Genomic DNA, 24,073 nt, shown 5'->3' with positions numbered 1-24,073 from the left:
GCATGCACGGGAGAAGCCGTGCATAGGGAGGTGGTTAGCCCATGAGCTTGAGTCACGATAGAGAAGTGTTTCTATAGCAGCCACCTTTGAGGGAAGGAGAGGATGGAGGTTCTCTAGGGACAGTGTAGCGGTGCCTGCCATGGCTAGAAGAAACTGTTTTGTCCATGACTTGTTGGTCTTTGTAAGTCAAAATGTTAGTACAGAGCTCGATTATGCAACACTTCTGTTAATGGATGGACTGACAGTTGACAAAGCCTGTATTTCAGTTGACTTAATTTTTTTTTAGAATTTCAATTTGTTATTGTCATTGAGAGCAAATAATTTGAATAGAAACTTTCACACTTGCAGGTCAGATTGTTTATCTGCTATTTAATGCTGAGTGGATGAGATAGTAAGTCTAGGTGATAACAGCCACAAGCTTTAAGGTGGTCTTTTGCAGAAAAATGCAGCCTGGAGTATGTGATGCAACTTCCAAAGCTGTGTATTTCAACTTCTTTGATTTGCAGGCTGTCTTTAAATTTCCCTGCTGGAAGCATGGACCCCTGCATCAGTGAAGTTAAGTGAACTGGCCATAGGCTTGGTTTCCTGAGTAACCTGTGATGGATGCCTTAGAAATAGGCCATGACCCCGCATGATGCAGCAGATGAGAGGTTTAGAGCTCTGACCTGATAGAATCAGTCAGCTGTGAGCAGTGGTAATAAGAGTGATGGGACAGGTTTGTTAGCAAAAGGGCGTGTGGGTGCTTAAACACCAGAGTGGAGGTGCCTGGTTTGTTTGATGATATGCAACTTGTGACACCCAGACAAAATTGAAGGAAAACCTACGAGGAGGAAGGTGGCGGGCAGATCTCATCTCATCTCACTCAACAGGGTTGCTGTTGCTGTTTTATGCCAACAATTTTATACCAAAAAAATCGAGCCTGAAAGCATGTTGATGGAGAATATATTAAATACATGTCCACAATGACACTTTGGTCTGGAAAAGGTCAACCCAACTTTAGACTGTGTTCAAAAGGTTTAAGGTACTGCATGAAACAGTAATGGCTTTCTATGTGCTTTGGATATTGAGATTATCTTAGGCTGCCGTTGGGGAAACTGGAGAGAACTCTGAGAACAGCTTAAAGCATGAATATGCATTGGGTAATCACCTTAGGAAAAAGTTATGAGAGCAGTATGTGCAAACTGACAGCTCTGCTGTGGGGAAAATGCATCACAGCATGCTAATAATAGTGTACATGCTAATAAAGGAGAGAATGATTGATTATAGTTGTTAGGATTGAGTAGTGAGAGGAAGGTGAGAAATCTAAGGTTAGTAGCAGGAAACACTTTCTAGTCATGAGGTCTATTTGAGCTTCAGAAGTGTCTCACAAGGAAAATGATGGTAATCATGCTAGTTAGGATATTCAGAAATGAAGCTGATGAATCATTGATAAATGTAGGAACCTGTGTCATGGTAAAATTGGAGTAAATATTCAAAGATGTCTTGGCCTGTTCAGAAGCTTCAGCAAGACAGAGAAAGTGAAAACTGTCTTTCTGTTTTAAAGATGCTATCCATACCTCTCTAACTGTCCCAATACCCTGTTTCAGGTTCCAAATTTCTCTTAAAGCAGCAAATTCCACAGGGTGACCAATGACAGAGAATTTTTTTTTTCTCTGAATCTTGGGGCAAAGTCATAAAAGGAGGTAACATGAAACTGCTATCAAAGTGAACTGCGCTGTGACTTGTTGCTTGTCCTCTGCCTTGCGCTGCTGAAAGTCCCAAGTTTACCATGGTACAAACACGAGCTCTTTTAAAGCTTTGCAGTAACTTTGGAATTCAGATATTTACTGAATACACTCTAGCATGGGGGGCGGGAATCATCCCCGGTAGTCATTTCTTTCCTTACCACTTGCTGTTTGTGAACAATTATTTGTCTTGAGCCAAATAAAGGTGCATTTTGACATCTCTATGAATTTGTACTATATAATGAATAAGAAGAATGGTGCATGTTTCAAAGTACTTTCATAGGTGGTGTCTTGACTAAAACAGAAAATTCTTGCATACAGTGACAATAATTTGCATTTTTAGTGTACGTCCTCAAAGGACCTATTTGTCGCTTACTCTGAGACTTGGCAATGGTGGTGCAGTGCACCGAAATCTTAAAATGAAAGTCAGTCAAACTAACCTTAAATCACCTTGCTATTGAGGAAAGGAGTAAGGTTCACATTTTTCTTCAACCTTTAGTGAGTCTGTACCATCCCAATGCGAGTGTCTCTTAGAGTTAGTTCCTGGATGGAAGGCATTAACGGTTCGTTTCGTCCTACTCCCAGGTAATGAGGGTGGTATTCTTCTGTTCTTCAGTCCAGCCTGCATCAACGTCTTAGCTACAGAGTATGCTTTTTCTGTCTTCGCTAATGTCTGTATTTGACAGACCTTTCCAATTTTTTTGATGTGATTTCAGCTTCCAAACAATTCGCTGAAGAAGTCTTGAAAGCACACAATGACTACAGGAAGAAACACGGAGTCCCCCCATTAAAACTCTGCAAGAAGTTAAACAGAGGAGCCCAACAGTGAGTTCAGTCCTTTCTTTTCTCTAATGAGATTCGTGACATTTTTATCTGTTAGGTTTGACCGTGCATACTGCAAAAATATTTGCCTTTTGATGTGCTGATACTCAATGAAGACTTACTGGGTGGAAAGTGAGGGACTCTACTCTTTCTGTTTCCTTACCCAACTCTTGTCATGCCTTCTTTCTCCATCACATAGCACCAGCTGGTCACATGGATACTTCTGTGGTCACAACTGTATAAATCTTTCTTGCACGCTTTTCCAGATGTGGGCTGCATCTGTCTACACTGGTATGTCTCCTCTGCAGAGGGCAGTTGCCTAAAACATGCTTCACCACCACCGCGGTCAGATGATGGATTGTCATCTGCAGGAGAATATCCACTGCTGCTGAAATAGTGAGAAAAGAACTTTTTCATGGTAGGAAGTGATGACTGGTCTAAGATCAATGGAATCAGAAGGAAGTAATTTCAGATCAAATTGTCTATCTCCCTGCCCCAGAAGCACAATCAGTGTATGTTGTTCTCTCGTCTGTCAGGAGGGACACATCTTACCTCTTCTGCAGTGCTGAAGGCTGCACAACTTCTTGTTAGTCTAACATACAGTGGATCCATCTTCCTGCTGTCTCACTTAAGTCCTCCTTACTGAAATTTGAGTCCAATACTGCTTGTCCTCTTTGCTGTACACATGACAACCAGATTACTTCCTTTCCCTTTACAGCAACCTTTTTCAAAGTAGATTTGAAAATCTTCAATTTTTTCAGGATGATCCTCACAGTACAAAGCAGATACCTGCAGGAGTAAGTAAATGCTGATTAAAACTATTCAGAAAATAAATGTCTTTCCGTAATAGCTAAATAGTGGCTGGTTTGATCCCTGCAGACATGAGATCTCATCTCCCATTAGGCTTTCTACCATAACCATGCAGCCTTCTCCACGCCAGCTGGCTGGGAGCCAGAGAGGCTTTGGCCTTTCCAGAACCTGATTTACTGTGCCAGCACGGTGCTGCATGGTCACACAGATATACCAGCTCCCACACTCCTAGACCAGGTGTTGTGCTGTACAACGCACCGTGTATGTGGCGTGTGGACATGCACTCTGGCAGCAAGCAAAATCTGATTTTTTCAGATTTTTTTTCTTTATTTTTTCACATTTCTTTTTTCTTGAGACAGCATGATAACTGGATACAGTATTTCTAAGAGATGGAATGCCAGTGACTCATCCACATACCTTTGTAATCATCTGGGGTTTTCCTTCTGTTCTTCAAAGTGTTGTTTTCATTTCTGTTTTACATGATGCCTCATGAGGAAGAAATTTCGTTGACTTGTCAATAACACTTGTTGTGTCTCCAAAGTGCTATAGTTGGTTTGAACAAGTCAACTTGTATAAATAGTTCAGATTATTCTGTCAAATATGCATTGCTCCACATTTATCTCCAAGCGTGCTATTGCCCCTGCTGAGTATTTTTAGGTCCTTCTGGAATTCCTCACAGTCCTCTCTGGTCTCAGCTGACTTTCCCCACTGTGGTGAATAACAATAGGAAACCTTTGGTTGCGGTCTGTAACTTTACTTGTAAGAATTAAGAAACACATGTTCAGAGACTGTTGAGACTGGTTGATAGCAAGAACCAGAAATGGTTTGATCTGAATAGAAGACATGAAATATAAGAGATCTCTTATTTGTCAAGACAGATTTTACATAATCTTAAATTCAAAGAAGGACTTCACCTTTTCTTTAGGTATATCTGATATCTTTGTTGATATATATCTGATGTATCTCTGGGTACTTTTCCGTGCTTCTCTATCTGTGCTGAAAATAGTCTGTTTCCTACTATTTTCAGTTCCAATAATTGTGACAGGTTAGATGAACTGACTATTGGATCCCTGCTTTAGCATGAGATGAGTCACCCTCAGCAGGTGTCTGTTTATCTCTGACTGTAATGAAGCATAGGGTGATGATCTCAGATGCAAATCTCATGCTTTCAACTGCCTGAGCTAGAGTGAATTAATCACCCTTTGTCTCAAATCCTTGGCAACTTTATCCGTGTGTAATGTGTACTTTGTTCCAGTCTTGCCTCTTGCTTGGGATGTGGGAATCCTTGAAGAGAAAAATTACAGGACTGTAGTGATACAGGGCATGAAGGATCATCTAGAGATCCTCTAGTTCAGGATCTAGCAGACTGACAACTGACAAGTTTTCATTATTTCTGAATTGATGGATGTAGCTAAACATTTTTTTTATTATTTTTGTGGGAGGATTAGGACAGAAGGAAATGAGAACCTAATGAATGAAGTACTAACTTGGGCCAAAATGTTCAGCTGGACAAATTTCCTGTCTCTGGCAGATGCCAGTAATTCATGATTAGGGCAGGAGTAGCAGGACAAAACAAATGTGGTGATCCTTCCCCCATTATCTTCTCCCGGATATTACAGATTTCTCCTGGAAATTATGGTTTCCCTAAGCAGTAGGTTTGTTGCTGTTTTTTAATAAGCCCTGAAGACTCCCCCCTGCGTACACACACTGTAAATTTGTCTAGCTCATTTTCAAACCCACTTGTGCTTTGGTGTCTGCATCGTCTGTAGCGATGACTTCTGCTGCAGTGTGGGAAAAGTGCTGTGTCTTACTTAACTTTTAAATCTACGACCTGATGATTCTGTGTGTTGCCTCCTATTTCTTGTGCCATGAGAAATAACAAATGGTCTTTCCAATTTCCCTGTCTCTGTACTGAAGCCTTTCCAATGTTGAATAAAGAGAATAATTGTTTTACACATGATGTTATTCTTAATCTTATTGTCATAAGACAATAAAATACATCCCACGCTCTCACACATGTCAACTTCTATAGAAACAGTGCTGCTTATCCCTGTGTTGGTGTACACAGTTGTTGCCTCAGGTTCTCCGTGTGGTCCCCTTCTCTTCCGTACCGTCATTGCTCTTGTTTTGCATTTGACTTTTTTCCGTTTGTAAATGTAGGGTTTTTTACACTTGCTTTGACTGAATCCCCACTCAGGTCTTTTTTTCGTCTCACTGAGAACATTTAAGTTACTCCTGTGAGGTGCCTAGAAATGTCAGGAGGTGACACCTGTAGCAATCGCTGCAGGTACTTCCCTTTCCACCAGCAGCTGCAGCTAAGGATGGCCAGTGGATTTCCAGGTGCTGGGCAGAACATGGTGGGGGGAGATCTGCCCTTTGATTTCTTCTGGGACCTTCTCATCAGTGACACAGATGCTCATGAAAGACAGGGAGAATGGCCTCCAGGCCTTCCCTTTGCCTAACTCCTAGGTCTGTGTAAGCTTAAAGCCTCCCTGGCTTCAGGGCTTTGCAGCCGAGTGACTTGACTTAAATCGTCATCTTCCAGCAAAATTCCTTGCTTGCATCTCCCCCTCCTCTCTGCTCACTGTGGCTGCGGTCCGTAACTTGGTGTGTGGATTCCTTTGCCAGGTACGCAGAAGAACTGGCTACCACGAGGGTCCTCAAACACAGCTCCGAGTCTGCTAACGGAAAATGTGGAGAAAACCTAGCATGGGCATCCTATGACCAACCAGGTAAGCTTTCTTCTCTTGCTGCCTCACAGACACTGGATAAATGGCTTGTCTCATGTACTTTGGGCTCCGAGCATCTGGTTGCAAGAGTAGTGGTGTTTCCTCTGCTTTGAAACCGCGTCCACCGCAGCCCAGCCCAGCCCAGGCTCCGTGGGGACTGGATGGTGGTATGTAGTCACCTGTGTGTACTGGGAGCAAGGAGCACGCGTAGGCATGGAGGGGGTCAGGGACTGTGGTAGTGTGCTACGACCCTTCGGAGGTAAGACTTGGCTCCGTGTGTCCCTGCTGTGGAGCTGTCTTGAGCGCTACTCGTATGTCCATGGGAGGAGAGAAGGAAGCCGTCAATGCCCTGCACTTCACCTTTATCCTTAGTTTGTCCCAGCCACAGAGAGGGCTGACCACAGCTGTGGTGAGGAAGGTGGAAAAATGCCCATTGCGTGTTACGCAGCAGTTCCTCTTTGGGGGGGCAAACACGGGGCAGGGCGGACACCAAAGTGACAGAGGCTAGTGTGTTAGACATCTGGTCTCTTCTCCTCTGTCAGCAAACAGGCTTTGAGCCTTTTTCCGTGCCTTCACTTTAGAAGACAAAACTTCTCCGTATACTTTCTGATCATAAATGTAACACGTAAGTGGCGGCCTTCGGTTTGGATGCCCAAGGAGCTGAGTTTTGGCCGGGCTGAGAGCCTGCGGTGAGCCCTCAGCTGGAGCGATGTTCAGGGCTCATGCCTTAGGCTGCTGAGACAGCAGGTGGGATGTATTAAAAGTGACCACTTGCTTGCTTTATTCCCATCTACCCCTGGAATTTCCAGCACAGCCTCGGGGAGACAGGGGATCATTTCTGCAGGCTGGAGGCCCTGTTTGAACGACCTGGAAATTTCAGTGAGTTTTAGACCCAGGGACACTGCTCGGTTCCTCTGCAAGTGCCAACTCTAGTCCCTAATGGGTACTTTTTCATGTTGAAAATGAAACCCGGGGTGGAAAAATACAATTTGATGTACTCATATTTGGCATTCTGTCCATCGCAAGAGTCTGAGGCAAGGGTTCAGAGCAGCATGGGAAAACACAGATGTATGGCAAAGTTTGCATAGTGGCTATGACTCACCGACTGAGCTTACTTCTCCCTTCTTGTTTGTGTTAATGGCCTATGCTCCTTCCCCCGAGGTTAAAGTCACAGAATTGCCATTTAGAGAGCTGGAAACAAAACAGACGAATCCTTCCATAAATTATATAATGCCTGTCTTTTTCTGGATCCCATTTGTTTTCTTCAGTGCGCTATTTCCATACATAACTTGCCAGTTTTCAGCAATTTCGTTGCTATTTTTTTATGCACAGGATTGAATGTCTTGCTGAGAAAATTAAGCTGCATCCTCTTTTGTTCTGTAAAACACTTCGACATTTCCTATGCAGCAGGATCATTCGAAATACCAGTACGAGAAAACTAGCTCTTCAAAGAAAGTTATTCTCTCCTCTGGGCTTAGTCTTCATCTCTGTGGAGTTGGTTCATTCTTCCTTTTTTTCTCATATAGTTCCTTTGGATAGTTAATTTGTACCCTGCTCAATGAGGCTGAAATTTGTATTAAGGCATCCATTCAAGGGCTTAACAAAGGCAGGCAGTGTCTTCCGGTTTCTTTCCCAGATAAAGCAAAACTCAATAAACCTCCAGCATACTCTGTATTCTCTCTAAAAAAAGGGATGCTATTGTTTATTTTGGCTTTTATTGAGTTCTATAATAATGCCAGAAGATCCATTTCTTGTTTCAGAGAAGATTTAAGCTTTCAACTATAAAAGCCTTCTAGTTTGACTCCTCTGCTGGTACAAGAATACCTTGAATTGTATTCAGGATTTGAGAGTTACATAGCCTAAAGCTGTCGCTGGAAATATGTTTATCCCTGTAATCCAAGAAATAGTTGACAGCTGTTTCCTCCCTCCAGTCCTGCAGGAACTGCTCCGTGGCAGACTTCTCTTTGTCTGTGTTCAAATAAGTGAGCTGTCATCTGCCACTAATGCGAGAGACCGCAGCCTGCCTTGGCAGCTGTAGTATGTCAGGCTTCTCAGGATGCCTCATCTCATTTCTCATGTGTCCGGAGGCTGAAGGCAAGCACTGGATGACTGAATTCTGGTTGGGACGGCTGGTGTGGTCGTGAAAACGTGCCGCGTTGCCTGTGAAAACACTGCAGCTTATCAACCCTAGAGAGTTCGTAAGAGAAGTTCACTCTACGTTATCACCCAAATCTGTTATGGGAGGAACCTGGGTCTGCCTACAGATGGGGACTAGCGGGCAGAGCGGCACAGCCACCCTCTGCCCCAGCCCTGGAGGAGCACGCTCTGCCTTGATGCGTCCCTTGCTGTCTAACACCAGGCTTATACAGTACTGGTAAATAAAATAAAGTCAAATAAAATAAGGACCTATATGAGGAACACTGGAAGTAGAGGATTACTTCCTAAAGCCTTTAGTATGACTTCAACCTAGGTAGATATTTTACTTCTGAGGCAAATTTAAATCTACCTCTATCCTCTTTCCCCTCAGGCTGGTGGAAGGAAGGTTGTGATAACAAAAGCTAGACAAACATTTGAGGAAAGTTCTGAGGTTTGGGGTACTTAGTTTTTAAGTAGATCACCATGGTGCTGCCCATCCTTGCACAGAAATATGTCCTGTGTGGTTTTATTAGAATGTTTTTAGCAACTTACTCAGTGAGATTACTTGAAGATTTAAGGATTCTTTGGTATGAGGAGAAACAGTAAGGCTAGGCCCAGAGAAATTAAATGTTGGGGGAGCTGAATACAGTAGTAGGGCTGCCACAGCCTTGTGTTGCCAGTAGTGAGGCTGAGAATGTATTCCCAGGCTTGCGCACACATACGCAGCATGTACATGTGTATATGTGCAGGCGGCCACACAGATCAGCACAAACAGATGCCGTCAACAGTAAAATGAACAGCACCAGTGGCCTCATCCTGTTTCCCTTTTTGGCTGATTGCAATGAAGTATGTTACTGGAATATATATATAAAAAAGTAAAATAATATAACATAATATATGCATATAAAAATACGTATTTCCCAGTAATGGATTTTTAAAAATAGATATAATTTATATTTTTATAGCATTAAATTTTATATATATATATATATATGCTATAGATATATCAGTAATGGAAATAAAATTCCAGTGTGGGTCCCTCCAGCAGCTGAGCTCAGACACTCAGTCCGCCCAGTAGCTGCCCCTGGATGCCGGTCTCCCCAGTTGCTGGCACCTGGATGTACCAACCCCTGAGGCTGCAGTTGCACTCCAGCCGCCACTACAGTGCGTCTTGCACACAGGCACATGCAGCTCCCTGGCCGTCAGCCAGGACCCCCCCTTGTCTCTGCGGTGGCCATACACTTCTGTAGAGATTCCTCCCAGACCACTTTGCCTGCTCGCCAGCTGGTCCAGCTTGTGTTTTGCTAGTACTCGCACCCACACTGGTGCTCCAGTTGCCGGCACCGCAGACACCCAGTTCCCTGCAACCCTTGGTGTGATACCCGTTGTTGGCACTCACCCCCCACCCGCCCACATCCGCACAGAACAGAGCTCCTCACCCAGGAAAATAGTGAGAAATGAAATTTAATGAGGCAAGAGGACAACTGATGAGATGCAGAGCATGGCCAGGCAAGAGCACTGACACCTGTTTACATGCAGTGGCCCCTTATTCTCTCTCTGTCCTTCAGAGAGTCGTGTCAGCAGAAGAACTTGACACCAGGACTGTTAGTCCTATGTATGGACTGACCTCACATGGTCAAGCCTCTGATGATATGAGGCAGCTTGAGGCACAGTCAGCATGGCCACGTTACTAGCTCATAGCTTCGGTAAATCAAATCAAATCAGTATGCTGATTCGGGACCTGGTCTTGGGCAGAACTATACTTGGACACTAATTCAAGGATAGTTGCACGAAATTTTTATGCGATGTAGTTGTGTTCAGAGAGTCATGGTACTGATGAAACTCGTTAGAGCAACATTCAGCCTCTTCTGTCTGAAATGAACACCTAGTAAGTCCAACCGAGCAGGTCATCAGTCAGCTATCGCTAGGAGAAGGGTGGAGTCAAACTATGTTTCCAAAGAGAAAGTGTTGAAACTATGAATGTGGTTTACAGCAATGCAAACAGGAAGGGTATGTTCAAAAAACCAGCAGTACGCTAATTAGGTCTGCAAGTGGAGCAACAGAAGGGAAGCTGCAGCGCTGACTGTAGGACGGATCTGCATGCTTTTTGATAGACGTAAACTTCTATCATTTCTGCTGTAATTGGGAATGAGGGGTGGGAGCGAGATTTCTTTTCTGTGTTCTTTCCTTCTGATTGAAATGCATCTTGAACAGCAACCAACCCCTGTTTTGGGGGAGCTTTGGGGGCAGTGGGAGCTGTTTTCGATGAAACATTGAAATGCAAGGGAAACAGACGCTAAATATAACTGCATCACTTATTCCGTAATAATTTGAAATGGAAATACTGTGGCCAGTTCTCTGAACCAACGCGTCTGAGGATGCAAGTTGCTGCTAAAGCAGGTAGGCTCGGTGCTCTGCTGACCCTTGTGCTGTTCTCTCTCTGGAAGCCCGGGGGTCACTGGGCCCAAAAGAGAGTTTTTCCTTAGTCCCCTGTTTATCAGCTGTCACTTTCAACACTGGTTTGGCTTGTGTCCCACCACTGCATTGTTTACTGCTCCCCAAGGGGCAAAGAATCAGAAGAAAAGTATTTCAGAGGAAAGAGAGGGCGTTTAATCACTAGGTACCCACCTGTCTTCTCACGTGGTAAAAACTTCCACGTAGGACCCCCTCACCTTCTGCGGCATATGACAGATCCAATTCATTCCCTTCACTTCCAGGACACTTCTTTAACATGAGTTCAAGACAGAGCCTGTCAAAAGTTGCCTAGTCCTTTGGTCACCTTCTCTTTTGCCGAGAACAAGTTAGTCTTTAATTTCTCACAGCCTGTGTTGCAATGACTCTTTTAATTCAAGGAGGTTGACAGCAATGCCATATAATGATAGCCTGATCCTGCACATGAAAAATGGAGCATAGCTATCAGCTTCTAGGCTTTCACTGCCTGGCTGCAATAAGTTGCAAGCTTTCATCCACGAAGGCTGGGAATTAACATGTCATAGATTGTGCTACCCAGCTATGCTCGTTGTCTTTCATGTACAGGACTGAGGTATTCTTACCGATGCCATTGCCATCTCCCTTGAATTAAAGAGTTACCAAATTTTCACATGATGGTATTCTTTAAATTTAAAAAAAAAAATTATGAAGAGATACTGTGTTTGTCAAAACTTCCATGTGTCCTGCAATATTTCCATTATGGAGATTTTAAGTTCTTGTCACGTGGAGCCTAGTTACACTTCTTAGAGCTACAGTAAGCAGAGCGGGGATGACTTTCTCTTGAGCTACTCTTTACGCTGTATCACACTGATACGTTAACAGAGGGAATGAAGTGCTGCTAGCAGTGGGAATGCAGTCCTACATCTGTAAAAATACTACTTACATAGTATAGTCACTTAAGCACTTGTACACATAAAATACATGTGCTTCATAAGGCCTGATATGTCTGCAGTCACATTTTGTACTTCTCTTCCACCCAGCTTACCACAAACATATCTAAATCCTTCATAGCTTTGAAGTCTGGGGTGGGACAGGATGATCTTCCTGTTTTGGGTTTGTTTTTTTTTTTTTACTATGTGCTTTTTCTTTTCCCTCAGTATTGCATAAAGATGGCTCTTTACACTTTTTTCAGTCTTCATTTTAGCTTTAGTGTGAGTAACAAATGAGCAGATATTTACTTGTGTTACAGACTTCAGCCCTAAAAGAGGTCTACAGGGTTTGTTGTTTGGCACAGGGAAAGGAGGAACCTACTGTTATTCCTGAAACATTTACTTTGGGAAGCAAGAGAGGGTTTTCTACTTTTTTATGTAGAAAAGGTAAATTGACTCTACTAAGAGAGCACTATTCCTAACAAGCAGCGTGGCATAGATAAGTTCATAGTACTTTCGGTTCACAAACCTCTCAAGAGATGGCATTTCATTCAATATTTTCTTTTCAATGACAGCTCTGACAGCCAGCTTGCCAGGCTAACAACGCCATCCTTTTAGCAGACTGCATTCATAAGAAACTGAAGTTTAAAGAAGTTAACGCAGTGTCTGACTTCTACAACAGTGCAAGTTTAAGACTTTTTGCTGCAAAATAGCAAAACATGAGTCATTGCTGTTCTGCAGCCAACAGTCCACCAGGGACCTGCGTTCTTCATGGTGGTAGGCTTAACAGCATTGGCAGCTTGCTATGAAATCAACCGGCCTTGCGTTATACATCCTGGAATGCTAAGCAGAAATTTCATTATTGATGTAGCTCAGGGAAAAACCTGCCCCTTTCCCCCCTCCCAGTGTTTGACACAAGAATTTCCTAACAACCAGTATCGGAGAGAAGTAACATTTGACTTTTGAGTGCGTAACATCTGCAAGTTCTGGTCTGAGCTTCTGCCCTCTGTGCTGCCTGTTCCACAGGACCCACTGCAGATTATCAGAATCTGCTCCTTTCTGTCAGGTTCCCTAACTGTTCAGCAGAAAACAAGGAAGGATTATTTCTTTGGCAAACATCAACCTTGGAGACCCACAGACATGTAGTGCTGCATCACTGGCCATAGTCATAGTCGTTATACAGCTGTGGTCAGTAAAAGCCTTTGATGAGATGAGACAGTGCTGGACACAAGGATTTCCACACAGCAGCTGCTCCTAGGCATGTATATTTGAGGTGTCTGACTGGAGTACCCCGAGTTAGAGTGCCTCAAAGTGGACATTCACAATGGCTCAAGTGCTAAGTAAGAACCACTGAAAATAAATGCACTCAGAAATTTGAAGTATTAAATGCTGATGCGAACACGGAAAAGTAGAGGATGTCAGAAGTGTCATTTTTCTTTGGGTTGCTTGGAGCTGCAAGAGGATGTCTTCATATACCTGCATCCACAGGTGGGAGGCCTCCCCGTAGAAAAGGTCCCTGTGCCCTTTTGCTCAGAAAAATCTGGCAAGGCTCACCTAAGTCTTTTCAAACCTGTTCCAAGAGGGAGGAGCTGGTGAAAGCTGTATGTAGCAGCCTAATGACAGGAGCACTCATCCAGGATGAGGGAGATGTCTTCACTACCTTCCAGGCTGAAAGTTGCAGAAGGTTCTGGGCAGAAAAAAATGTAAGCTCAATGTGTCAAATTGCCAGATGGTTTCTTTGAGGACATTTCTTTGAGGACTAAAGGGATTTCTGCCCCCATCTTGATCCAAATGCTGTGCCACACAGATAGATCTCTCTTGTCCAAAGGTTTTTCTAACTTCAACCTTTTAAAGTTTTAACAGCAGACGAGAATTGGTGGATGGTCCTGTTCCCTGATCTGTTGGTGGTAGTATAGCACTCTTCATCAGCTCTGTCCCACCAGGCGAGCACCTTGCTGCAGAGATCTTCCCTGAACAGGACGAACTCTGCTTGGTTCTACAGCTGTTTTGTGGGTTGCCTGTCCAGGCTTTGAGCCAGGCTGTGCTGGCCATGGCCTCGTACTCCAGTGGAGAAACCAATCAACTGTGTTTGCGTCGAGCAGAACTCAAGTCATTGACAGCATGAGATGCTTAATAAAAAGCATTGGACTAATCAGTAAATTAGTAAGTTAGTAAATTAGGAAGAGGGGCTGGAAAGCTGCCTGGTGGAAAAGGACCTGGGGGTGCTGGTCAACAGCCGGCTGAATATGAGCCAGCAGTGTGCCCAGGTGGCCAAGGCGGCCAACGGCATCCTGGCCTGTATCAGAAATAGTGTGGCCAGCAGGAGCAGGGAGGTGATTGTTCTGCTGTACTCGGCACTGGTGAGGCCGCACCTCGAGTCCTGTGTTCAGTTTTGGGCCCCTCACTCCAAGACAGACATTGAGGTGCTGGAGCGTGTCCAGAGAAGGGCAACCAAGCTGGTGAAGGGCCTGGAGCACAAGTCTTACGAGGAGCGGCTGAGGGAGCTGGGGTTGTTTAGCCTGGAGAAAAGGAGGCTGAGGGGAGACCTTATCGCTCTCTACAACTGCCTGAAAGGAGGTTGTAGTGAGGTGGGTGTTGGTCTCTTCTGTCAGGCAACAAGCAACAGGACAAGAGGAAATGGCCTCAAGTTGCACCAGGGGGGGTTAGATTGGATATTACAGAAAATTTCTTCACCGAAAGGGCTGTCAAGCATTGGAACAGGCTGCCCAGGGAAGTGGTTGAGTCACCATCCCTGGAGGTATTTAAAAGACGTGTAGACGTGGTGCTTAGGGACATGGTTTAGTGGTGGACTTGGCAGTGTTAAGCTAACAGTTGGACTTGATGATCTTAAAGGTCTTTTCCAACCTAAACGATTCTATGATTCTATGATAACTGAGTAGCAATAGCTATTGCAAAACCAAAAAGATTTGGTAAGTAACATGTACTACATTTCAAAAACTCTTTTCAGTAAAAAGGCTGTTTCTCCATGTTTCTAGATGCTCTTGCCAGCTATTAACAGAAGATCTTGCTGGCCAGGCTGTAAAAGTGAGCTACACTTCTGTGTTTATGTCATGATTCCACAGCAGGTTTCTTTTGTCTTTCAGGAAAGGATGTGGCTGACAGATGGTACAGTGAAATAAAAAATTACAGCTTTCAAAACCCAGGGTTTTCTTCTGGGACAGGTAAGTTCAGACTGGGCACTATCTCTTCAAAACCAAAGCTTTTATTTTAAGAAATAGGCTAGCCAACTTGTTTGATATTTTTAAAAAATCTACCTTTTTTTCTTAGAAAAAAATTTAGACTTTCCCCCAAGTTTTGTGTTAGAAACTGACAGAGAGGTAAAAGGAAACTGAGAAATGAGGAAGTAAGCAAAATTTGTGGGGTTTCTTTATACTGTATTTTTCCTCCAACTACAAAGTTTTTAAAAGGCAACTTACTTTTAAGGCAAATTAATTTGTAGAAAATACTAAACTGGAATCATATAGGTGCCTTACTAAATGTACTATCCTGTTGTTTACATTGACATGTGACTTCTACCAAATTATATCACTCCAATCAATCACAGAGATCACTTCAGATATAATCTGGAGATCAGGAACAGGCCATTGACTGCATATTGGCAATCTGGTGTTGAATGAACATAAGAACATTGTTCCTTGAATAATGCTCAAGCAGGAGATATGCCTGAGCTTGTTTCAGATGAAGAAAATCACGTTTTTCTCCCATGGGATTTGTCTATGCATAGAGGGAACAACTGACAGAGCAGCACAGTGCAGGGGTGGCTATTACAACTAGGCAGAAGAAGCCACAAACCCAGTATTATTTTGAACAGTTGCACATGCAGACACATGGGGGAGTACGAGATGGTTAAAGCAACTAAATACTAGTCACTGTCAGGACTGCTGTTCATACTGCAGGGAGTAAAGACTGTGATGTCTTTGTCAAATTTTATATCAGATACTTATCAAACTACTTCTTTCATGATTCTTCTACTAGGTATTCTTATTTGGATAGAGGACATGGAAATGGAAATAGTAGTGCGGAACCAGAGCAGATCAGGCTTTTTCAAGACAAAATGCTAGATGTGGGTTTTTTTTTTCATGTCCTTAGCTTGTTCTCCTGTTAAAGAAACAGTTTTGTATTGTTCTTTCTTTCCCCTCCCCTCACGTGTTAAAGGGAATGTTACAGATTTAGTACCTAAAATGAATGCATATGTTTCTCTTTCTTCAGGTCACTTCACAGCAATGGTTTGGAAGAACACAAAAAAGATGGGAGTCGGAAAAGCATCTGCTAGTGATGGCTCAACATTTGTGGTGGCTAGATATGATCCAGCTGGAAATGTAGTAAATCCAGGCTATTATGAAGAAAATGTCCTTCCTCCAAGAAAATAACTTTTTTTTTTTTTTTTAAGGTAGCCTTATTGCCTAATGACAAGTGAACCTGGATTTGGACTGAACAGTGTTTGAAATGAAGTACAATTCAATGAAATTTCCTGTTTGATCCTGCTGTTCACTTTTCATTACAGAGGAAGCAATTACATGTTGCTTGAATCGATCTGCACATTAGGTCCCTGTTATTTCTGAGGGGGCTTCAGTTTATTTGAGGACAAAGTATATGCAGCATTTCTGAAGGGTAAAATTTATAAGGGTTGTTTTTTTAATAGTTTGCATGAACTCTGTGTCAGCATGTGACTAAGCACATGTTGGATGTCTTTTTTTAAACATGCAAATTTATCGCTTTCTGTAAACTGAAAATACCAGCTTGTAATTATATCATGTACTCCCAATTTTCCAGTATTTTTTAATAACTGTAACTTCTTTGCTCTATCTATACCTCCTACTACTGGGGCCTTCTCTCTGCAGATGGAACATATGCAAAACTGCCCATATGAAAGGTACATGTGTAAAATGTAGTGGCATTCAGACCTATGTGTTTTTATTAAGAGGATCTCACGGAACACTAAAATGTTGCTGGCAAAATTGTATCTGTCAAGCAAGCCATAACTAATGCATGACCTGAAAGCTACTAAAATTGTTTAAATCCCAGCGTTACTTTTTAGGTGCTAATATTTAAAATCTATTTGAGATGAGTGTATTTCAAGTTCGAACTCCATCTTACAGTTTACAGTATGTACATTGTCTTACAATCAATTATTTACTTCTGTTACAGGAAAGTAAGATACTACTTTTCCTCTTAGATATTGATGCACAAAAATTTTCTTTGATGGAGCACATTGGATTTTATTTCTCAATAACTTATTTTTTTTTCCTAAGGACTATCTTCTGCAGGTGTCATGCCATACAGACAATGACATTCCCAAATAATCTCTTGTCTCTAATAATGTCACAGTAGGAGGTATTCACATGGTCATAATTAAAAGATGTTTAGTCTTTGTTCATATTATTCAATAATAGTAAAAATTTTTCACATGCTGGATTGATGCCTTGAAAAAACTCAGATTGAATTTCCTTAAAAACAAGCAAGCAAAATTTCTGAGGACACTTTTTTCTCTTAGAAAATGTGGATTGGGCCATTTTGGCCAGGTTCATATACTGTGATTCAATTTGGTGTTTTCTTTTCTTTGTAAATGTTTTTTTTGACTTCTGCTGAGATTCTGTATGCCAGAATTTGGTTCATGAAGAGTGCCATTACGGAAATACTTCTTCTTGTTTACACAGTTGTCATAAACTACACTGTTATGGCTTGATTATATGTCGCTGTGATGCTGTATGTTAAAATCTTTTTTCTGTAACCAAGAATTTAACACATATAATGGACATCTGAAAATTAAATATTTTTGATTATGAATTACTCAAGCTTTTGCTGTTACCTGTGTCTTTGTTGAATAATCTGCAGATTTTATTTCTAGGATATTAACATATGACATTATTACTTTTGCAACATGGAGCAAATAAGAGCAGCAAGTATTCTAGTCCAGGAAAGACAGACGAGACCTTCTAAGAAGCGATAAATCACACAGCAGCTCGTTCGTCATCCCTTTATACAAAGGTTGAGGTAACACTTGAAGCCGAAGCTGAAGAGGCGTACCTCTTTCTCCCTTAAACTCCTGCTTTGTATCTCATTTCATTTCTGCTGCTCCCTCTCTCGGTTGACGTGTTCTCAGTAAAGATACCCACTCGACTCCCACTCAGACGTGTGTGTTTCAGTAACTGCAGTCTTGGGGCCTTCCTCTCTTCAACCCTCAGCTGACAAATGTTGCAGCTCCAAACAGGCTAATGTTTTATGTGCAGCACATTATCATCCCTGAGAATGAAAACAGGACTTTCTAAAAAAAATAGACTTGCTGCAACTGACGTAAAAGTAAAAGCTGATGTTAAATAAATTAACGATATTAAAGTATTCTGGTTTTTCTTAATGACGTTGCTGCTATTGGCTCTATAATTCCTTGAATGGTTGGTGTAAAAACCATATATATCCTAGTTGAGTGAGTCAAGTCAGAATTTTTCTCTGCTGCCACCTAGGTTTTATTTTAATGTCAGAGAGAACTGGGAAGGTAGGTAAAGAGAGGACAAAACAAAGCAAAGCTTGTCATTATCTTTATTTAAAATGGTAGTGGCGAGTGAACTTCCAAAGCTATTTAGACAGAGCATTTTGAGGAGGCATCAGAGGTAATCAGACATGGAAGAAGCACAAAGCCACTCAAATAGACTCAGTGCATGCTTCACGCACCCCACAGAGAGTCCGTGCGAGTAAGTACGATTGTAACAATTAGAAAAAACCCTGTCAATTTAATTCTTCGTGACCCAAGATCATGATGTTGATGCCTTCTGCAAATGAACTCTGGCTGCACAGTAAACCGTGGTGTGCGTAGGAGTCCAAATGCAAAGGGAAGGGCAACATTGCTGATGTGACTCATTCAACAGCCATATGGTTTTGGGGAAGTGTACACTGGAACCTGACTTACCAGCCATCTATATTAAAAGACTCTGTGTAGGTGTATTGCTCCACTCTCTGCCACATCTTGGAGAGTTGTGGAGATGGGGAGGTGGCACAGGAAGGTTATCTCCTGTCACGTTAGAGCAGAACAAGGTGTTTACAAGCTTCCTCAGCCAGGGTTGTACACATAGAAGTCACATTTACCCTGGGAATAAAGAAAAGGCTGATCTGACAGCTCTGATACCAGAGAAAAATACCTGTCTTTAGAGGCCTGCAAATGGTTTCTAAGGTCTTTTTGCAGCAGCAGGAGGAGGAGGAATTCTAGCTGGTCTAAGGCTTCATTTCCAGTCTTCTGGGTTAAATAATAACAAAGCACTTAGGGAGGAACTGGGACTGCTCTTTAAAAAGTGCTAAAAAGGGAAGCCTGCATTACGCATTTTAATTTGCCAACTTCCTTCCCTTATCTTCCCAAAAGGACAAACCCCAGGCAATTCCTCCTCCAGAAAGTGGAAGGTGACATTGAGAAGTGGTAGAAGTACTGTTAGAAGAACACAGATCAGACAGAAAGCCACATCATCACATGAACAATAATAAGCCCAAGGGCGAAAAAGATGCCAGCACTCAGTGGAAGTTTTGCAAATTGTACTTGGAAGTGCCTTGCTTTTTGGGAGCTTAACCACTTTACTTGTCTCCAGCTTTAATTTTTTGGGAGGATTTGCCTCCAACGAAGTGGTTCACTTGATTGGCTGGACTGCAGAGAAGTCATGTGAGACTGGTGGACTGCTTGACCTGCAGGCTTTTGCAGTGTCATATGTGCCCTAAGAATGTTTTTAGCTTTTGTGGGTATCTCTGATTTGGATAACCTACTTTTTCTCTGTCTAATTCAGTACTTAAAGACCCCTTTCCATGTGACTAGTGTTAACACTAATTTGAGCTGTCTTTTCAGCATCTGTTTTCTTAAGTTCCTACAATGTCCAAGCAGCCGATTGCAAAAAAGCCAGGTATGACTTCAGCTGAGGTAACAGCTTAAGAAAACTAAGTGCTCCCTGGTGTTTAGTTTGCCCCTGTGGTGATGGTTGTTTTGATCTATATTAGGAAGCCCAGAACACGGTAATGTGAACAAAGCCACAGACCGTCTCGATCTGTTGATTACAAACACCGATAGTGCTGGTCTTGTGGTCGCGGTACACGCCAGTGCCACGTCTTCTCTACCCCAGAGGCTTTGTGAGGGAAAAGCTATGTGTAAGATGGCAACTGAAGGCTGTTTGATCCCAAGCAGAGTGGAAAAGGGGCTTGAGACGGCACAAAGCAAGCCGGTGAGCCAAAGCCACCTCCCTCCCTTTTTGAACCCGGCACTAAAAATCTCAGAAAACTGCATTTCTGGAGAGAACACAGGAGGAGGTCAGGGATAGGCTGCTTCAGTTATTACATGGTAGGAAAGTGAAATTTGAAAATGACCTCGATATTTCTGTCTCCTTTACACAACCTAAAGACCAAAAAACCTCTCTGCACATCCAGCCACAGTGAGCTGGTGCATCCTTCTGCTGCCTTTCCCAAACCATACCATAAGGAGATGGTGAGACTGGGTTTTAATGCCTTTCAGCTCTCTGCCTCTCTGGGGGACATCACGGGTTAATTTCTGTACACCAGACTGTGGAATTTCACTTCTTGTGGCAGGAACAAAAAACAGGATTTGCACTAGGCCTGGGCTTTCCTATATGATCAGCTTGAAGCAAGTCACGGTCCAGAAAATAATCTGCTTTTTCAAGCTGCTAAAGAAGCCCTTTGTGAAAGGTATTAAATGCTGAAAGCAAGGAGGGCCTGAAATTCTCTGGCAGTGCCTGGGTTCAGCCTCCTCTTCCCTGTCTTCTGGAGGCATGCTCCGATGGCGGGTGCCCCTGCCCCTCTCCTAGGATGAGTGCCATCCCTGTGCTCCCACATGCCCCAAAGAGCAGTCTGGGGGCTGAGCGACCCCCTCTTTCCTGTGCTCTTCCCTGTACACTTCATAGTTCCTCTGGTCCTTCACAGGGAGTAGAGGCTTCTAGCTGAGTTTACCCTTGCACGACCTAGCAGCCACTCTAAACCTGCCTTGCAAGGTTCCTCTTTTGAGCTGGTTTACTTTTACTTTCTTGAGCAGTGCTGTCAGGGCCCAACCTACCATATCCTCTGATAAGAAGTTTTACATTCTCTGCTTTTGCTCAAGCATTAATTCCTCTGTCCGTCCCAGCTTGTCTGCGAGGACGGTGAGCAAGACAGGATTGCAAGAGTCTTGTCATCGATGCAACAAAATGCTGTCGGCTTTCGGTTATGCCAGGTGAACTGGAAAGAAATAACACAGAAAAAGCAGACAGGGATTGCATGGACAGCATGCAGACTAGGATCTGAGCAACCTAGGAAAAGCTGTAAGGAGGTCTGCAGAGAGCAAGAGTACATTAAATCACGGCCAGGATGCAGAGCCAGCTAATCTGCAATGCCCAGGGCAGCCTGCCTGGGCAAAGCTGTGCTGAGAGGTCATCAAAATCCAGAATCAGGGTTCATATCATGAAAGGCTGGGAACTTTCAGAACAACTTCTCCCCTATCCATCAGCTCTGGGGTGCTCGCTGACGTGTCAGGAGGGAAGTCTAGCTGGTTGGTTGTCCATTTTTTGGAGATAGTCATGAAGGCCCCTTTACCCTCAGCTGGGTCTGTAGGGCTCCAGTCTCTCCTTTCTCCCCTCTCGTGTCAAGTTAGCAGAGAGAGCTGGAGCACTTGGGAAACCCAGTCTCTGGTCCCACGCCTGATACTCCTGCTGCAAGGCCTGTAAAGCCCAGGGGCAGGATATCGCAGGCTCACAACAACAGATGCTGAGGCATTAAATATCCCCTCTTTTCCTTAAGGCAGGCACAGCTGTAAAATACAGTTAATGCAGCGTGTGCTGGGAAAGAAGCAACAGCGGTGATTGCTCTGCCATCACGCACACGGGGTCTCTGACAGGTTTCCGCCGGGGTCTTTCCTCCACTTCTGCTTCACCCCAGACACTTCCTCAGAGACTTAATTTGTCTTTTTTTTAATGATCGCCTGCCAAAAACCTTTTGAAGGGATGACCGCTTACATTTTAACCCATACCCACCCCCAAACCCCCTCATTTGGCTTGAATACCAACCTCGGGCGTGCCGCCCGCTTGAGGTTTTTGCCCTTCCCGTGGATGATCCCAAAATCCCAGGGGAAAGCCGGCTGTTTCCCGGGAAGCCCGGTTGCCGCCAGCCCCTGCCCGGCGTGCGGCAGGTGGCAGCGTCGCTCCGCGCTTCGGGCAGCGGGGCCGGCACCCCGACAGCCTCGGCTTCCCGGGGGGGGATGTGGGGGGGACCCCCAGCTTCTGCCCTGCCCTGGCATCTATGCCACCTTAGGTTTGGCTCTCGGCGTGATTTTGAATGTTCTTCATCCCGCGGCTCGATTATCGGATGCGTCAAAAACAATCACAGCATCCAGTGGAATAAAGACAGGCTGGCGTTGGGTTGTTTTTTGGTTTTTTTTTCTGCATGAATTTGGCTGAAAATGTAATTTGGAAGGGGTTTAGCTGAGTCCGTACAAATACAGTGAGGCAAAGTGATGGGAACGGTGAGTGGATCTATAGTCTGTCCCGTCCTTTCTCGGTGAGCCCAGAGTCTTACACCTACAGCTGCCTTAAACACTGCAGCTTCAGGGCTGCTGCCCTACCCATACCTGCATCCAAAGTTCACATTAAACACCGACTCCAGAAAACAAAGTAATAACAAGGAAATTTATGACGAGAAAAGCTTGCATGTGTTGAAATGTCCTGGCTGATACAGTTCTCAATGTTGTTTTGTAGTGCTGACTCAATAATTAAATATCCTCACTGGTCCTGGGCACAGAGAGAAGGTGCTAGATACCTGTAAGTGTACTGACCGCTGCCCATAAATGTCTTGGGAGTGGAGGAAGACAGAGGAGGAGATCTGTGGCCACAGCTCCAGGGGAAATCGGGACTGGAAAGCTGCTTCAGAGCGGCTTGTCTGTGTGCGCCCTGGATCTGTAGTGCTTGCTCCCATCTGAGAGGAAGCAATGTCCTGCCTGGCTGCATAGGGGATGTAGACGGCTTCCCCTCTCCTCCTGGCTCCACTTTTCTTCAATCCCCCACATTTACTTAGGCTTTCTGAAAAATAGAGAAGACATCCCCTGCAATAGTGAGTTGGCTACTGGTGGGGTATTGCCAAGAAGGGGTTCATGTGCCTTAGGACTGTGGCAAATCACTGCAGACAGCTATCTATCCCATAAATTTCTTCCACAAAACAAATAGCTTACAGTGCCTTGCATTCTTTGTGTTCATTTTGTGCACAGGCTGAGCCTCCGCTTAGAAGCACCAATACAAAAGCCATGCCAATGTAAGAAGCATGGGGGATTTCTCCCTGTCCTTCCATCACAGGTACGTTACCAAATGCCTCACTCCAGAGTTACATTGTGGAAAATGTGCTTTTACTGAGCCCCACCAATGTTACAGCATCTATGCTAGAAAGTATAGAGAAAGCTTTATGTGAATTGTTTCTCCAACAAGCAGGCTATTTCTCTCCTATATTTGATAATTAGTGATATATTGTGTCCCTTCTGGCTGCTTGCCCGCTTCCCTTGGCAAGTGCAGAGCTTGCATATAAAGCTCAAAGAGTCTTATTCAATTATTTTGGTTTGTCCTCTGTCTCCCTTTCTTTGTTGGGAATTGCTAGTGAACACAGTGCCTTCAGGCTGTAATTTCCTATTGCATATTTTCTGAAACTATGTGAGGGATTGTTCTTGATGAGCTTTCCAGGAGCCTGCTACAATTGAACTTGTCTCATTATTAGCCAGATATAGCCTTCAGCTTCTTGCCGTCCTTTTTCTTTTGCAGTTCTGGATTGGTTTATTTTCTCCTCCTGGGATTTGAATACTAATATGGGTCATGTAGTCTCTGAAGGTAGGTGGCACAAGTTCATCTGGGCTAGCACAGAGAGAGGGCTCTGAACACTACAGATGTTTCATAAAGGCTTTATGTGCTGCTTATATCCTAGACCAGGGCCTACCAAGCAATGGTCTAGGAGGCAGTGATGACTGTTCATGAGTGTGTATCACCCTTATGCTACCCTTCAGTAAAGACATGACCTGGTGGACAGAAGTCATTGAGAAATTCCTAGGGTTGAAGGTGGCAGGTGGCCCAAAGAATATGGGAGGATTGAAAAAAAACATCAGCAAGACTGCAAAGGATCATTCCGTGCACATCTGGCTCATGCAGTGGAGCAGACTGAGGAAATGCCCCAACTGTACCTGAACTGAGTCGAGACCTCTAACTTAGGGCCAGAAAGAGCATTCAGCAGCACAAAGTTGATTTTGGCAGACCCGTGTACCGATATGCCCTGCCTACCTGCAGACAGCTGAAAGGTGCATTGTTTCAAGGAACGTGATCATAATTTCTGGAGGATGCTCTATACCTGAACGAAGAAGCGGTCACTGCCGTGTATGCAGGTGTGTTTCTATGAACTTTTTTCTTAGCTCAGCTGCTTACTGTCCCACGAGCCTGGGTGCGGTGCTTCAGGCGTTTGTGGGCCCGTGCTCTAGCCTGTAGAAGCCTCA

At 43.8% G+C, this 24,073-nt stretch overlaps 1 protein-coding gene across 2 annotated transcripts in view; it reads left to right on the top strand.

Annotated features, from left to right (window-relative positions):
- Positions 1 to 17,396, top strand: part of GLIPR2 (GLI pathogenesis related 2) — a 41,688-nt gene extending 24,292 nt beyond the window's left edge. For both annotated transcript variants that reach the window (XM_052786939.1, XM_052786940.1), the window contains 4 exons: positions 2,441 to 2,549; positions 5,985 to 6,088; positions 14,685 to 14,762; positions 15,811 to 17,396. In XM_052786939.1, the coding sequence (XP_052642899.1) occupies positions 2,441 to 2,549; positions 5,985 to 6,088; positions 14,685 to 14,762; positions 15,811 to 15,971 (452 nt within the window). In that variant the 3' untranslated portion in view covers positions 15,972 to 17,396. The remainder of the gene's footprint in view (positions 1 to 2,440; positions 2,550 to 5,984; positions 6,089 to 14,684; positions 14,763 to 15,810) is intronic.
- Positions 17,397 to 24,073: the final 6,677 nt, after the last annotated feature.

Source organism: Harpia harpyja, chromosome 5 (assembly GCF_026419915.1).
Source record: "Harpia harpyja isolate bHarHar1 chromosome 5, bHarHar1 primary haplotype, whole genome shotgun sequence".
NCBI lineage: Eukaryota > Metazoa > Chordata > Aves > Accipitriformes > Accipitridae > Harpia > Harpia harpyja.
The sequence above is the reverse complement of the archived record's forward strand: the minus strand, read 5'-3'. Positions and strand labels throughout refer to the sequence as shown.